Here is an 18020-nt window from a genome sequence, read left to right as displayed (position 1 = left end):
CACAGTAATTAAAACTGAGAGGACTTTTCCTATTTTTGAAACTGACAACCTGACTTTTAACCCCGTTTATCATTATACCATTGCCTACTGTCCATCTCACAACATTATCAAGGTCATTTTGCAGTCGCTCACAATGTTGTAACATATTTATTACTCTGTACAGAATAACATCATCCGTAAAAAGCCTTATCTGTGATTCCACTTTTTTTACTCATATCATGTTTTCTTACACAGTTTATACCCCCATTGGAGCACTTTAATCAGTCATATACATTAAAGTCTTAATAGTATTAAAATAGAGTCAGTTTTTCAGCTTCTTCTGCTGCTCCCAAAACTTCTTCATCCTGTCGGACCTAGCTGTCCTTTGGTTGTCAGTAATGGTGTACATCCTTCGTTCAAATGTTATGAGTTTGAATCATAAGTGTTTGTTCCTTAGAATTCTCTTCTCATCTCTGCCTTCAGTTTGGAGCATTGATAAATTTAGTTCTAAATCATTCATGATCTCTGTGAACCAAGTGTTCTTTGTTTTATATTTCCAGAAGTAACTAAATAACTGCTTCACTATTCGAGTTTCTGGCAGTCTGAATACATGACAAAGAAAAAGGCAATTCTGCTTTTCTGCATTGTATCTATTATTGATTTGCTTTCACGATATACAGTACCACTTCATTACTTAATAATCTCCACTGGCCATCAATTTGGTGTTTCTTATTGATGATTGTCCGGATGATTCTTCTATCTACTTTCTGCAACCATTTACATATATAAGAAAACATAAAGGTCCAATAATACTGCCTTGAGGAATTCCCCTCTTAATTATTACAGGGTCAGATAAAGCTTCACCTACCCTAAGTCTATTTTCTAGAAGTACAGCCACCCATTCAATCACTCTTTTGTTTAGTTCAATTGCACTCATTTTTGCCAGTAGTCTCCCATGATCTACCCTATCAAATGCCTTAGATAGGTCAATCGTGATACAATCCATTTGACCATCTGAATCCAAGATACTGGATTTCTACAAGTTGAGCTTCAGTGGAGTTACCTTTCCTAAACACGAACTGCCTCATTTATGGACTCATCATTGTCCATTGTAAAGGAAATATTTACACAATTATAGTGCAGTTTTGATTTATTGGAGTGCTGTTATGTGCATTATTTTTACAGAGAAATTACTTTCTGCAAGGGTCATTGGTATTGGTCCAGGCCATGGAGAGGGGTTCAATAAAAATATATTTTTATTTACAGTTTGCTTTACGTCACACTGACACAGATAGATCTTATGGCGACGATGGGATAGGAAAGGCCTAGGAGTGGGAAGGAAGTGGCTGTGGTCCTAAATAAGGTACAGCCCCAGCATTTACCTGGTGTGAAAATGGGAAACCACAGAAAACCATCTTCAGGGCTGCTGACAGTGGGGTTCGAACCCACTATCTCCCAGATGCAAGCTCACAGCTGCGCGGCTATAAACACACAGCCAGTTCACCTGGTTAATTAAAAATTGGGAGGGTGAAAAGCTTCTTCCTCTCCCTAACAAAATAAAGTATAAAAACTTTACAAAATCAAAGGGAATGCTTCAGAATCTGGGTCCCGTTCCATAGTTTCATGTTGGGGCCATGGCCACATGAGGCGATAGAAGAAACAAATGTACTGGTCGCTACAGAAACATTTTTACTAAAAGATATTGTTCTCCGGGAATTTTACAGCATCCACGCATATGCAAAGCCTATAGCAGGCAGACTCGAAGAAGGTGTTTTATGCTTTTTAAGAGACACGGTGAGTAAACTCAAGGGCACATCTAAAGAGGAAAACTTGGTTATAGTGCAGACATCTCTGGTGACACTAATCTCTCTGTACACCAAACCAAATATTCTGGTACATGATATAACAAAAAATCTATCCAAGGCAATTGAGAAAACTAGCATGAATGCAAATATTATTATAGTTGGAGATATAAACTGTCGAACAGATCAACCGAGTCAGAAGACAAATGCTGGCAGTGAAAAGGAGAGAGAATGAGACGTACTTTGCATACAACGGCTTTGGTAAGAATGATCTAGTTCTCTGTAAAGGAATTGTGATCACTGCACAGAAGCAGGAAGGCCTCCGGACATCAGGTGCAGCACTGATCAGAAAACATATTCTGGTGACAACTGATATTGTGATCACCCAACCAACATTCAGCTCAAAGTGCTCAGGCAGAGGAAGAAAAATTTCTAGCAAAACTCCAGAAAAATAAAACAATCCTAAACATCGATCGACATATACATGAAGGACAAATAAAATGAAGCAACAAAAATGATTACAGATTGGTTAAGAGAAGCGATCATTCCAGTCAGATAGGAAATCCCAATGATGGTTTGATAAAGAGTGCTACTTTAAAAGAAAATAAACTCTGTTTTCATTACACAAGGTGAGGACGCTGGGCACGGAGAAGGATTTATGAGAATACGCCAAACACAGAAGAGAGTGCAAAATACTACTGGAGTTGAAGAAAGGTGCAGCGAGAATGTTCCATCTCTAGCCACATCGCAAATATTACAGTGCACATCACCCGAGTTATAAAAAGGAGACTAGCTGCAAACAGTTAGTCAGTGTTGGAGTAGGAGTTGGATTTGGTGTATTGGGGTTCAGTGGCTAGGTTGAAGGGGCTGTCACTAGTGTCCTACCAGAGTCTGAATGAGGAGTTGTTGTGTCAAGTGAGTAGCTGGACTGGGATGGCTGTTGGCTGCCATCAGTGTCCCACAGGAGTCAGCGTATCATTGGGTACGGAATGGAATACTGTGTGTACTGTCTTAGACTACTGTATGTGTGCCCCCATGGACTGAGGATCATCGTGTCGTCAGAGATTGGAGCAGCTATCGTGAGTGTAATTGGAACAGTGTTAATGGTCATTATTGTAAGGAGTACTGTCCTGCTGTCTAACGCTGTTGAACTGTTGCTGTTTAGTGTTTCACTGTGTTTGACTGTGTGAATTACTGGACTGTCTCTGAAGTCGAATCAAGTCAAACCTAACAGTCTGCATGCAACTGTTGTGTGGGGTGACTGGACTTGTGAGCGTAAGTGAAAAGCCTGTCAATCAGGATTACCATCTCCTAGTTGACACCAATGAGCTAGACCACCCACCTGTGTGAAAAGAACGGAGACTTGTAAACAGACAACAATTAGTCAGTTGAATATAATTGTGTGTGTATATGTGTATGCATTTAATGAGTCTTCCTGAAATAAATTAGAGTAATAAAATAGACGGTGTTTTATTTGTAATAATATAAATAAAGTTGAAATTCAAAAGGACAAATATTTGTTTATAGGAAGAACAATTAGGGATCGGAATAATTTACCAAATGAGATGTTCGATAGATTTCCAGTTTCCTTGAAATCATTTAAGAAAAGACTAGATGAACAATTGATAGGTAATCTGCATGTTGGGAAACATTTTTTTTTTTACGTCGCACTGACATAGATAGCTCTTATAGCAACGATGGGATAGAAAAGGTTTAGGAATAGGTAGGAAGCGGCTGTGGCCTTACTAAAGGTGTGAAAATGGGAAACCATGGAAAACCATCTTCAGAGCTGCCGACAGTGGGGTTCGAACCCACTATCTCCCAGGTGCGAGCTCACAGCTGTGCGCCCCTAACCGTATGGCCTACTCGCCCGGTTCTTGGGAAATAGACCAAAATGCAGATCAGTGGTGACTGATTGTGGAATACTGAATGAGGGAAACAGACCCTAAGGAAATAGATGTTCTGATTGTTCCTACTAACAAAAAGAAATTTCAAATGAAATTTGTACCTTACCTCAGTATTATAACTAAAAGCAAGTATTAAATTTCCATTAGATGGCCAGTTATCAGCAAAAGTCTTATAAGAGAAAGGGTTAAATAAATTTTTCCTTGTTTTCAGACGACATTAGAATCGACTTTAGCAGTCGCAATGACCACGTGTGCACCACTTCACTCTTTGACTTGCCTGATGAAGGTGGGGTGAAGCCATGGCCCCCTGCTATGATCACTGGGGAAACAATGTTCACTGCAAGGATTGGACCAACTGGTGGCAAGCGAGGCTACACTCCAATCACAGGTAACAATATGAGTATCAACTCAAAACCCCTGAAACTTCATAATCTTTTGGATAATTTAAGTTTGATGAGACTGATGTTACCTCAGATTATTGAAAACTTAGATTATTTGGAAAGGGAGGTAAAATTTCAAAATGTCACTAATACTGTACATACAACACCTGCAGAGTATTATTTTTTTAAATCAGCCTGGAACTATACACTTTGACTAAAACTTATTAACTGATGTTGAACATCTGTCATAGTGGAAGCCATTTCTTTTCACTTTCAACTAATTGTGAGGCTTCTCAGCCTATCTAAACAAAATAACATTATAGCTGAAAATTTAATATTATTTTTTCAGTTAAAATCTGTTATTAAATGTTTTTTCACACATTTTATAATTAGTGTATATTATCTTGCATTAGTTTCGACAGACTGAATAGCCTCACGATTATAGAGTACAATGAGAACTCGACTGAAATTCTCAGGAGTGGGTAGGGCAAACCAAACTGCTCATGGTTCTTTAGTCATCCAAATCTAACTCAATGTGGCAATAAAAGACCTGTAACTAATGGGGTTACCGTACGGCCAGTATTTAATCAATTTTTATTCTCAGCCCAGTGTCTAGACTAGGGATGGCAAACCTTTTCCAACTAGTGTGTCAATTAAGATCTTATTCATTACTTTTTGCCAGCCCCGTGGTGTAGGGGTAGCGTGCCTCCCTCTTACCTGTAGGCCCCGGGTTCGATTCCCAGCCAGGTCAGGGATTTTTACCTGGATCTGAGGGCTGGTTCGAGGTCTACTCAGCCTACGTGATTAGAATTGAGGAGCTATCTGATGGTGAGATAGCGGCCCCGGTCTAGAAAGCCAAGAATAACGGCCGAGAGGATTCGTCGTGCTGACCACACAACATCTCGCAATCTGCAGGCCTTTGGGCTGAGCAGCAGTCGCTTGGTAGGCCAAGGCCCTTCAATGGCTGTAGAGCCATGGGGTTTGGTTTCATTACTTTTCACCATCTAGTGTGCCACCAGTTATTTTCCTTTAAAATCATTATGCAACCTCCTCATTTGACTTCATTTAGATATTAGATTGCATTACATATAAATTAATTTGACTGATTGTTTTTTGATTTTATTTTGCAAACATCACTGAAAATTAGATTTCAAAAAACAGGTCAATTTTAAGAATAAGATATAATTTTGCTTTAAGCTAATAAAATTTGTAAAAAAAATATGGCCTTAGAATTAATTGTGACATGCTTCTTTATTAAAACGTAATGTCAAATATGCTATGTTGGTAGATTTTGACCTATTTATTGCATGTTCAAACTTGTTAGTGTGTTGTCTCACATGCCACAAAGTCGTATTCACGTGTCATCTAGTGGCATGCTTCATAGATTCACCATCCCTGGTCTAGATGGTAAATTAAAACTTGCAGCAAATAACTGATATTTTAGATGAAGGGTAGTTTTAAATCAGAAGGGAAACGTTTTATAGAAGGCATCTTTTGCAGGCTATGGGAAGTTTTATTTGCAAGCTGGGAATAATGAGGACATAAAACTGTTATAAATGTGGCATGTTGTGTTTTCCTAACCAATTATACATGTAATTTCATTCAAAAATTTCATAAAGACCTTGAACTGTTAACAGCTATTTCATGTTTCTAGTCTTAGCACATTGATTAAGAATATGCTTATCATAAAATTTGACACTAAAATCTCGGGTGTAGTTTTGGTGCTTGTGTTCAGTGATCCATTTTTTGCAGTCATCTTCCTGAAGCTATACCTTATAAAAAACTTAGTTTCTCACTCATTTCTTCTTCTATGGAGGAGTTTTAGGTTCTTCAACAATAATTCCATGGACAGGAACAGTTAAAGAGTACGGCCTAAGATTCAGTCAGGAAAAAAATGAAGTGTTCGTTACGCGAAGAAATAGTCAACCTGAAGGTTACATTGAAACAGAGGGTAAACAACTCAAGATGTCCAACAAATTCAAATATCTAGGAAGCAAGATATCAGCAACAGGCTCCACTGAAGAGGAACTTACCAGCAGGATTCAAGCTGGAGGAACATTGTATAGAGTTGTCTGAGACCAAATATGGAACCCAAAAGTACCATTGAAATGCAAGCGAGCAATTTATCTGACTTATTAAATGCCAATTTTGACATATGGGAGTGAGACCTGGACCATGAGGAAAAAGGATTAAGCAAGGATTCAGGCAGCTGAAATAAGATTTGTCCGAGCGATGGTTGCCATACAAGACAAGATAAAATTCGTAATGAGAACATCAGGGACATGGCTCAGGTTGGAAGAATGCAGGATAACATAACTCTGCATAGACTCAAATGGTATCACATGCGAAGGATGGATCCTGATCGCATACTCAGAAAAATGTATGATCTGCAGTTATAATATTCAAGACCAAGAGGGCAGCCAAGAATGCGATATACAGACATGGTGAAAAACAACATTCAGCAACAAGGAGGGGACTGGGACAACATTGAAAAAGGAGAAAAGTACAAAGACAGAAGTTGGTGGAGGGGCTTCATTCGCCGACTCATAGTATAGATGGAACGACGTGGGATATGTACGTATGTGTTGCTTTAAATACGCAACCAGACAATCCTGAAGGAGATGGAATTATTGTTGAAGAACCTAAAACTCTTCCATAGAAGAAGAAATGATTGAGAAACTAAGTTTTTTATAAAGTATAGCTTCAGGAAGATGACTGCAAAAAATGGATCACTGAACACAAGGACCAAAACTACACCCGAGATTTTAGTGTAAAATTTTATGATAAGGATTCTTAATCAATGTGCTAAGACTAGAAACATGAAACAGCTGTTAACAGTTCAAGGTCTTCACATGTGGTCAGTCATTGTCCTGAGGAAGAGAAATTAGCAGCTGTCAAAGCTACAAAACACCACCAAGTTATAACTCACCTGATTATGGAAGCAAACATGACAGCCTTCTTCATACAGATTCTTGAGTGGCACCTAAAGTTCAACTTGGAAAAACAAAAATGAAATGATTTTTATCCACACTCAGTTGGAAGTGTGGTAAGTAAATTATGTACAAATTCTCCATGTCCTTTCTCAAATAATAATAATATTGATGATGATGATGATGATGATAATAATAATAATAATAATAATAATAATAATAATAATAATAATAATAATAATAATAATGTCCGCCTCTGTGGTGTAGTGGTTAGCGTGATTAGCTGCCACCCCCGGAGGCCCGGGTTCAATTCCCGGCTCTGCCACGAAATTTGAAAAGTGGTACGAGGGCTGGAACGGGGTCCACTCAGCCTCGGGAGGTCAACTGAGTAGAGGTGGGTTCGATTCCCACCTCAGCCATCCTAGAAGTGGTTTTCCGTGGTTTCCCACTTCTCCTCCAGGCGAATGCTGGAATGGTACCTAACTTAAGGCCACGGCCGCTTCCTTCCCTCTTCCTTGCCTATTCCTTCCAATCTTCCCATCCCTTCACAAGGCCCCTGTTCAGCATAGCAGGTGAGGCCGCCTGGGCGAGGTACTGGTTATTCTCCCCAGTTGTATCCCTCGACCAAGAGTCTGAAGCTCCAGGACACTGCCCTTGAGGCGGTAGAGGTGGGATCCCTCACTGAGTCCGAGGGAAAAGCCGAACCTGGAGGGTAAACAGATGATGATGATGATGATAATAATAATAATAATAATAATAATAATAATAACAATAATAATAATAATTATAATAATAATAATAATAATAATAATAATAATAATAATAATAATAATAATAATAATAATAATAATAATCTATGGCCTCAGCTACTATGTGTAGACATTTCAATTTGATGCCATCTGGCTGTCTGCTCATCAATTTCGACATTCTGTTTTACTCTAGGCCCGCAAGATAGCAGACTGAGTAAACCGGAAACTCTCTTGGGCATTTATGGCTGAGATTTAATGAATTTTGTCAGGTAAACACCAAATGTGTCACCAGAGATCTTTTACATGCCGACATCTTACGGCATGGAGTGTCAAAGGGACTTTCTTCCGCCCTTCAAAAAACCAACTACCTCTGCCAGGTTTGAACCCGCTATCTTAGGATCCGGAGGCTGACACTCTTAACACTGATCCACAGAGGCAGCTATTTTTCAATTAGTACAGATGTATTAAACAAAGGCAACAGAAAATCTTTCCCTCTAATTGTGAGATTTTCTATCCAAAAACTGATGTGAATGACTAAAGTATTTGCTCATTTTATTGGAGGAACAAATGAATCACTGGAATCTATAACTGCATAACTGAAGCTCTCAGGAAACTTGGACTGTGGCATTTGGAGCAGACAATGTTACAATTAATTTTGGAAAATATTGCTGTTTCCTAGAAATTACTTAAGTTACAGCTAAGATTGGTTTACATTTGTCTTTATCACATCATTGATATGAAGCTTCTAGTTTTTTAATTATTCATATTTTTGCTCAGCACTTAAAATGTTACTGAGTTCAAGGAATGTTTTCATTTTGTACAGCACATTCCTGAAGAACTTTATCTACCAGTTCTTACTCCTGAAGGAAAGCCTTGAGATGATTCTGGGAACTTCCAATTTGTCCTCAAGTGTCACCTGTAGCTGAGTCTAGACATAATGCTGTTGAAAAATCTCAAAAACATTGAAAATAAGTTTGCTAGACTTCCAGACTTGAAGAAGAATGTAGATTTCATATAGATGAATACAGTGAAATGGGACACATGGAAAATGCATCCCTGAGAGTTCTAACTCATTAAGTTTATACAGGGTGGCACACAAAATGAGTCACCATTTTGTTGCTGAATAAAGTCTTTATTGTCAACATAAACTCAAAGAAACAAATATTACAATGAAAAACACACTATAAATAATTGTTCTAACTCAACATATGCTCAATATGGCCACCATTTTGATTTTTAACTGCCTTCAAACCAATACTGATGTTAGCAATTTACCTTCAGCAAATGTCTTCCGTGATTTCACTGCAAGCTTGAATAATAAGTCTTCTGAGCTCCTTATATCATGTGGACATTTTGGAAAAATCTTTTCCTTTAGGTATGCCTAAAGAAAAAAGTCAAAAGGCCAACACTGTCTGTCATTGAAACAACCTGGAAACCTTAGTGAAGTGACCCACAAGTCAACTGCTCATGTAAGAAATCCAACACAATATTTGTGGTATGTGGCCTTGCTCCATCTTACATGAACTACTGCATGCTGAAGGACACCACAGTAGCAAGAACTGTGGAACGAAGTTATTGGGGAGCATATTAAAATAACGCTCACTGTTCACAACTTTTTTTAAGGAAAAGAATGGGTTAAGTCCATGACTGGAAATTGCGGCCCACACTGTAATCCTTGGAACATGATGTTATTGTTCATGAAACACTTGTGAATTTTCAGTAGCCCAAAAGCATACAATTTGATTGTTAACCTCACCATCCACATTAAAATGCTCCTCGTCAGAAAACCAAACATTATTAAGAGTTTGTTGCCTATCCTCTGCCCAGCAAGCAAACAGTAGTCTCTACTGCTTGTGTTCATCAGTGAGCTTCTGTGCAGAGGTCATCTAGTATAGGTAACCTGTAGCTGAGTCCAGATATAATGCTGTTAAAAAAACTCAAAAACATTGAAAATAATTAATTTTTAAATTTTCAAGGTTATGGACTTTAACTTTTTTCAGCTGTCAGGCAAGTCTTACAGCGTCCGCACTCATAGTAATACTGTGAGTGCAGTGGACGCTGTTGCTGTAATAACATATAGATTTTCATAGGTAATTTAATGTAGTTTGTACAATCACTTATTATAATGTACAATAGTTAGTTTTTAAGTATTTGTGTACAGGCAATAGCCGTTTAAAAATAATATTATTTTTTGTAAAAGTTTGTTACTTGTTGGATAACCCTCGTAAGTTAAAATTTTTGATTTCGTAAAAATTAAAACATGTGTGTTACGGCTATTGCCTGTACACAAATACTAAAAACTAACTATTGTACATTATAATAAATGATTGTACAAAAAAACTACATTAAATTACCTATGAAAATCTATATGTTATTCAGTAGCGGCTGCTGAGGGAGACTGGAGGAAGGGCATTACTTTTTACAAATTTGCGTTCTTACTCAAGTAAACAGATGTATACTCTGCTTTTCTTAACCTGATCGTTATGTTTGGCGATACGCAGAATCCAGTTGATTCACCATTCTCCTATAACTTATTCCATGCATGAATTAATATGTTGTAAGGAATTTTCGTGTTTTTAATTATTTTCCTTTAAGTGTTTGAGATCTGTTACTCTAGCTTTTGTCTAAGTAGTTCGAATGACATGCATGGAAAACAGAAAAACTCGTTAGGTATTTGACTCCCAGCCACACAAGCATTCGTGTCCTCTATACAACCCTTGCCGATATTGGCACCTTTATATTGCCCCACTTGTTCTCATTTTAAATGAGCTGCTGTATCCGCACACTATATACGACAGATTCAATTATCACTACACCACATTAAATATTATGTGATAGGATATTGACTAATTTCATTAGCCAACATAACACGCTTCTCAGACGACAGATTTGCAATGCTTGCATTTGAAACACATATTGGACTCGGGGCGATAAGCCTTCGTGTGTTTCCGTTAGCAGGGGCTGGCTTCATCAGAGCCCAAATCTCCCATTCTGTGCGTGTTAAGAAGTGGTAGGTTTTACCCAGGCGCGAACCAAACTTACTCAGGGAAGTGTCTCCAGAGAAGGGCAGAGACTCAGTATGACCGGCCAGCAAGTTAAAGGAAGCGAACTTCGCGTCAGATGAAAACATTCCCCACTAGCTGCATGCTGCGGCTAGTCCTAAAACTGAATGCATTATCATTCATGGTGTTAGTATTTTTTAAACCATCAATAATAGTTCCTTTGCTGGAGGGGCACGTGCCCCTCTGCCCTTTAGAGCCAGCTGCTACTGATGTTATTACAGCAACAGCATCCGCCACATTCATTTTTAAGAATCCGTTGATGGAGCATCTTGATATTCCCAGTTGTAATGCTGCCTTTCTAGATGATTGTTGGGGTTTCTCTGTATAGCAACTCGTACTGCTTCAGTACTCTCTCGCAAACAAACAGGCTTCAGTCGAGGTCGCTTCAATTCCAATATTGTTCCTTCTCATACAAATTTCTCTTGCAAGGGGTCCATCGTGTGTTAAACTGTTTTCAAAAATGCTTCTGAGTCACAATAAAGCATTTTGTTTCATAAAGAGTAACACAACTGTTGATCACTGCTGTAACGTCAGTCTTCCCTTGTGGGCCATTGTTGTAAACACTAGTCCCCTAGCAGTGTGAATTATGCATAATTTCTTAATTCATTTGTTTCTCCATGCTCTACTGCTACTGCTGTTGAGATGCTCAATGGGATATCTAATGTGACTGATAAATTATGTAAGAAACAAATGGTGACTCATTTTGTGCACCCCTCTGTACTCGCCCCATCATTGTGTGCTGAAGAATTCTAGCAAAACAGTGAAACAGTGTTGTGTTTGTTGGAAGTTGTAAATCTTCAAATGGAATATCATTCAACTCTATGTTAATGGTTGACTCCACTATTCAGCCTAATTTGCTGTACCGTATATTGGTTTGAAATTCAGGACTTACCGGTACCTCATTGGTCTTTCAGCTGATATTGCAAAGATGTACAGATGTGTGTTAGTTTATTCTAACTAAAGAACACTTCAGAAAAATGTCTGGCATGAATCTTCTGATGAAGAAATTAAGGTCTACAGTCTTACTACTGTTATATATGGTACTAGTTCTGACTCCTTTCTTGCCACAAGATGCCTTGTTCAACTTGTTACTAACCACAGAGAATTGCATCAGAGACTATCCATTCTTGCTTTACATAGATGACCTATTGACAGCTAATAACTCAGTTAAAGAAGCTAAGGAGCTTCAGTCAGGAATAAATTATATACTATGGTTGACAGTGCACATTTCCATCTCAGAAAATGGACATTAAATTGTCCACAGCCCTTGCCAATGTCCCTGAAGGAGAGAAAAAAGCCTCATAACCTCACTAAGGATGAAGCTGTTAAAAAATTAGGTATTGTTTGGCATCCTAAATCTGATTAATTTCAGTTTCAAATAAACTTGAAGAAAGCACCTAAGAAAATTACTAAGAGAAGCATTATTACAATTGTTGCCTCCATATTTGATCCTCTTGGATTGTTAGGATGTGCCAGTTAAGTGTGAACTTATCGTACAGTCTCTTTAACAACTGAAAATTAATTGAGATGATCCATAAGATCCATTATCTAAGATTCTTGAAATATGGAATGCTATCTATCATGAGACTTTTAAGAATGAAGATGTCTGCAAAAGAAAAACAGATAGAAAATGTAAAAGTGAGGAACTTGACATAAATGGAAGCAATGCCAAACTCAGCTAGGGTAACCGTGGTCTCCAGCACACACTTGAGCGCCCTTTCAGCCACCTCTTACAACAGGCAGAGGATACCATGGATATATTCTACTACTTCCATCCACAGTGGGGTTGGAGCAATCAGGTTTGTTTGTCACAGTGTCAATGAATTCAGTAGGTCTCTTGTACTCTCTTCCTCTGAACACTTTTCCATTCTTCCATCGTAGACCAATTCCAAGTCTTGATGTGTCCTGAGGTACCTACTGATTGTGCATGCATTCAGTAGTATATAGAGTTACTGGAAGGTTCCTGCTAATCTTGATTGCTGAAGATGACAAATAAAAATGACATACTCAAAGGATTCCCTTGGTTTCCTTTGTATTTCCAGACACGATACCATATGGCAGCCTTGTTTTAACTATAATCTAAGAAAAATAGCCTTTGTTACTTCGTAAAACTGTTCTATAGGGCCATTCCTACTACAGATTAACACAAGAAAATAAATCATAAGTTAAATTTCAGAAATTACTTGCAATTAATTGAAGTAGAAGAGGACATATTTTAGAAGATGAAATGTCTTAAAAACATTTCATTCTGACTTTTCCCATGACACATCACCAATCAGACATGGTAGGGAGAGACCCATACTAATAATATTCCATTTTCAGGTCAGCCATCATGGGGAATTGCCTGGTACATCAATGATCTTCTTATCCCAGAGATCTATGTCGAGAGAGGCCAGACTTACACTTTCATAGTCGAAGGAGGTGAGACAATATCAAATCTCCTAGAAGTTATAGCATCTCTGTTGGTAAGAGTTTACTGAACCATCTTTTGTCTTACAGGTAGTGACACCGCAAATCCAGCGCGCTATCATCCTTTCTACATCACAGATAGTAAGGAAGGTGGTTTTGGTCAAAAGTCAGAGGCAGAACAAAAGAAACAACGAGTGTTTGCAGGAGTTGGCTATGATGCTGAGGGATATCCTTATCCAACAGCTGGTATGTTGTTACTATGGTGGTACATTTACATAGATCGTTAGCTTAAGGAATAGTTTCTGTTTAACACACTGAGGTTGAAGGTGGTACACTGTACAGGCTATGTAATTTATTGTGGAGAACAAGCTGTACAGTGTGCATTCTCTGGTTTCATCATTGTTACTATGAAACAAACATACTATGTGCATTGATCAATACCGCAGTGTAAGATTTTGGTTCATATAGTTCTCAAAAGGAAATATAGTTGGCAGGAAATTACAGCTCTACACATCATATTCTTCCTTTCAAATTGTGTCAGAGCTGTGTTGACTCGACAGCAGTGTGCACATAATGACGGCTGAGCACTAACGTAGACTGCACAAATAAACAGACCTAACAGATCACACATAATATTTATGTACTAATTATTATGTAGATTTATCTCTAGTACAAACAATTCTCAATGGCCTAAAAACAAAATAAACTCAATATCAGCCATGTCATCAGCAAAGAGAATAGACTTTACTTGCTCGCTGATCATCTTCTCCTTGATATAAGGTAGAATTTTATCCAGGATGATAATGAAGAGTAAGGGAGACAATACACTTCGCTGTCTTAAGCCTGTCTAAACTCTGAACCATTCAGTTTGACCCACTTTGGTTCTAACACAGCTTTTGCGATTTTGATACAATGCTATCACCATCTGCATTGTTTAATTCCCAATCTGTGCCTCTGTCAATGTTTTCCATGCCAAATACTGTCATATGCCTTTTCAATGTCTAGAAAAGTTACTACCATGTCCTTTCCATATTCCCAATACCTTTCCATCATTTGATGCAATGTAAAGACAGTATTGGGTCATATGTGGACCTGCCTCTTCTGAATCCATACTGGTGTTCTGCCAATTTTCCCTCTATTCTGTCTCTTATTTGTTTATCAAAGATTATTTCAAGGATCTTAGCTGTATGAGGTATCAGTGTCACTTCTGTGTAATTTTCACATTCCTTCCTGTCTCCTTTCTTGAAAATTGGTATAATGACCCCTTTTGTCCACCTTTTAGAACAGTCTTTTTTCTCCATATCACTCTGAAGAGTCTATACAACCACTGTAGACCACTGCTGCTATTATCATTTCTATGGTGACCTCGTCAATTCCAGCTGCCTTGCCTCGTCTTATTCTTTTAGTGGTCCACTCAATCTCTGCCATGGGCACCTCATTTTCCTTATCTTCCATCTCCACTAAATCTGGTTCTTTGATTTCTCCTCTTACTGAGGTATTTGCACATTGTAAAGCTGTTCAAATTATTTTCCCCACCTCTGCAATATATATCCTGCTTCTGTGTTATCACTTCCTCCTGTTCATTTTTAATGAAGTTAGCACCTTCACCTGGGTTTTTCTTCCTTTTTACCCACTGGAATAAGATCTTTTTGCTTCCAGTTGTATCTTCTTGCAGAGATTTAGTGAATTTTTGCCAGCATTTCTTTTTTTCTTCTTGAACCACCTTGGAGCACTCCTTCTTGCATTGCCTGTATTCTGTTTTGCATTCTGTTGTTCTGTTTCTCAGCCATCTTTTCCAAGCTTGTTTCTTCTGTTTAACTATATCTTTTACCCTGTCATTTCACCAGGAAATTTCTTAGTCTTTCTTCCTTCCTGATATTCTTCCACAGGTTTTTTCTGCAGATTCCACCATGACTGTTTTAAAGTACCTACATTCTTCTTCGATCCTTCCGATGTCTTCCTTAGGTATACTTATTTTAATGTGTGTCTGGAACTCTTCATTTATTTCCTTCTTCTGAAATTTCCACACCCTTAGCTTTATCTGCCTAATCTCAGTCATCTTTTGTATCTTTCCCATCTTTAACTTAGCTATCACAACTCTGTGATCTCCTTCAAAAGATTCACTTGGGAGGGCTGATACATCTAACAACATTTTCCTGTTACCTTTCTAGACCAAAATGTAATCTATCAGAGTTTTGATTTTGTTATCGCAACTATACCTTGCTATCTTCTGACTGTTTTTCTTTTTAAACCATGTGTTCACAATAATCATCTCATTTCTTCTACCAAAATATCTCCAGCCTTTTTTCTCTTCCCATATACAAATGGTCCTATAATCTCTTCATCTCCTTTTCTTTCCTGACCTACTTTGGCTTTCATGTCTCCTATAATCACAACTTATTTGTCCTGTATATGCCTTTCCAGATATTTAAGCTATTCCTCTAGATCCGTATCCGTATTTCCTGTTTCCTTGAATTATTCTGTAACACCAGTTTCAAGTCTCAATCTGTGCTATTAATTTTATTTAAGTGTTTGTGTTTGTTTTGTTTCAAAACAATTTTGTTAATCTATATATATTTTTCTCAAGATCCTGTTGTTGTTAAGGTTTTGAAAAGTGGCACAGCCAACTTCAGAAGTATGACAAGGTATTGTCTATCAAATTATCAAAACACATCAATGTTAAGAAAAGTGAGGATGTTAAGAAACTTTTGAAATATTTTGATTCATCATCCGAGGAGGCAAAACTGTTCTATTCTGCAGTGTTGCAAGGTTGCTCAGAATGAAGTGAGAATAATAATGGTGTTGAGTATCCAAACAAGCCAATCTACTAATTTTTCAATGTGAAAAATGATCTTTGAAAAGAATTTTGTAAATATTTGTTCCTGTAGATGTTGAGTTTTGCATAAAAACCACAATTTTCAAACCTTCATTGGTTTATGCGTACAGCTTCATCCATCAAGTTCATTCCTAACTTAGCCTTTATCTCCTCATTCCAAGTACCCTCCTCCCATTGTTCCCACCTGTTTGTACCAGCAATCATTCTTGCTACTTTTATGTCTGTTTCTTCCAACTTATGAATAAGATGTCCTGAGTCCACCCAATTTTTACTCCCATAAAGCAAAGTTGGTCTGAAAACAAACCGATGTAGTGATAGTTTTGTCCGGGAGCTGACTTCACAACTGCAAGCTCTCTGCATTAGCTTTACTACACTTGATTCAATCTCACTTACTATACTACCATCCTGGGAGGACCCACATCCTATATACTTCAAATTATCTACCTGTTCCATCTCCTTTTCTTTCCTGACCTACTTGGGCATTCATGTCTCCTATAATCACAACTTATTTGTCCTGTATATGCCTTTCCAGATATTCAAGGCATTCCTCTAGATCTGTATCTGTATTTCCTATCACCAGTCTGATATTCAATTCTCTTGGATTTCTTACCGACTGACATCAATTTAGTCTTCATACCATACTCATCGCACCTATTTTCAAGTTCCAAGATATTAGACTGCAGGTTTTTGGCACAGTCTGCCATTGAGACCAAGTTGTCAGCATAGGCCAGATTGCTTACTACATTTCCACCTAACTGAAAACCTCCCTGCCACTTTATACCTTTCAGCAGATGATCCATGTGAACTACGAACACCAAATGTGAAAGATTACAACCTTGTCGATGATATACCTTGATAGTTGTTGCAATCCTTCCTGTTCCCTTGCTTATAGATAGGTGCAATTACTGCTTTTGTCCAATCTGAAGGTACCTTACCAACACTCCATGCTAATCTTATTACTGTATGAAACTATTTCATCCCTGCTTTCCACTATACTTCACCATTTCAGGTCTAATTTCATCTATTCCTGCTGCTTTATGACAATGGAATTATTCCCCATCCTTTCCACTTCCTCAAGCGTAATTTCACCAACATAATTTTCCTCCTCCCACGAGCTCCGTTGTTCGTGATGTCACCAGGAAGATTTCCTTTTATGTTGAGAAGATTTTCAAAACATTCCTTCCACCTGTCCAGTGATTCCCTGTTCACCTGAATTACCCAAAACACTATTCATTTCCTTTTTCCCTCCCTTCCTAAGATTCTTTATTACTGTCCAGACAGGTTTCCCTGCTGCTTAACCTAGCCTTTCCAGGTTTTTAACAAAATATTCCCAAGACTTCTTTTTGGATTCAACAACTATTTGTTTCACACAGTTTCCTTCATCTACATACAATTTCCTTTTTGATTCAGCCCTTGTTTGGAGGCATTTCTGATATGCCTTCTTTTTACGTTTACAAGCTGCTCTCACTTCATCATTCCACCAAGATGTTCGCTTTTCCCCATCTTTACACACAGTTGTTCCTAGGCATTCCCTTGTTGTTTCTACTACAGCATCCCTGTATCCCACCCATTCTCTTTCTATATCCTGAACCTGCCTAGTGTCCACTGTTCGGAACTTCTCACTAATCATATCCATGTACTTCTGTCTAATTTCCTCATCCTGGAGATTTTCTACCCTTATTCGTTTGTAGACAGATTTCACTTTCTCTATCCTAGACCTAGAGATACTTCATTAACTACAGATCAGACAGTGATCCATTTCATTGAAAAATCACCGGAAATCCCATACATTCCTAAAAGCTTTCCTGAATTTGAAGTCAGTTAAGATATAGTCTATTATGGATCTGGTATCCGTACCCTCCCATGTGAAGCAGTAAATAGCCTTATGCTTGAAGAATGTATTTGTAACTGCTAAACCCATACTAGCACAAAAATCCAGTAAACACTTCTCATTCCTATTAGCTTC

At 38.0% G+C, this 18020-nt stretch overlaps 1 protein-coding gene across 1 annotated transcript in view; it reads left to right on the top strand.

Moving 5' to 3' along the window:
• LOC136877074 (protein Skeletor, isoforms B/C) overlaps positions 1-18020 on the top strand; it is a 421284-nt gene that overhangs the window by 394255 nt on the left and 9009 nt on the right. The window contains exons 10-12 of the mRNA XM_067150891.2: positions 3900-4076; positions 13132-13230; positions 13309-13464. Of these exons, the coding sequence (XP_067006992.1) occupies positions 3900-4076; positions 13132-13230; positions 13309-13464 (432 nt within the window). The remainder of the gene's footprint in view (positions 1-3899; positions 4077-13131; positions 13231-13308; positions 13465-18020) is intronic.

This window comes from Anabrus simplex, chromosome 7 (genome assembly GCF_040414725.1).
Source record: "Anabrus simplex isolate iqAnaSimp1 chromosome 7, ASM4041472v1, whole genome shotgun sequence".
Classification (NCBI taxonomy): Eukaryota; Metazoa; Arthropoda; class Insecta; order Orthoptera; family Tettigoniidae; genus Anabrus; species Anabrus simplex.
This window is presented reverse-complemented; position numbering and strand designations above follow the sequence as displayed.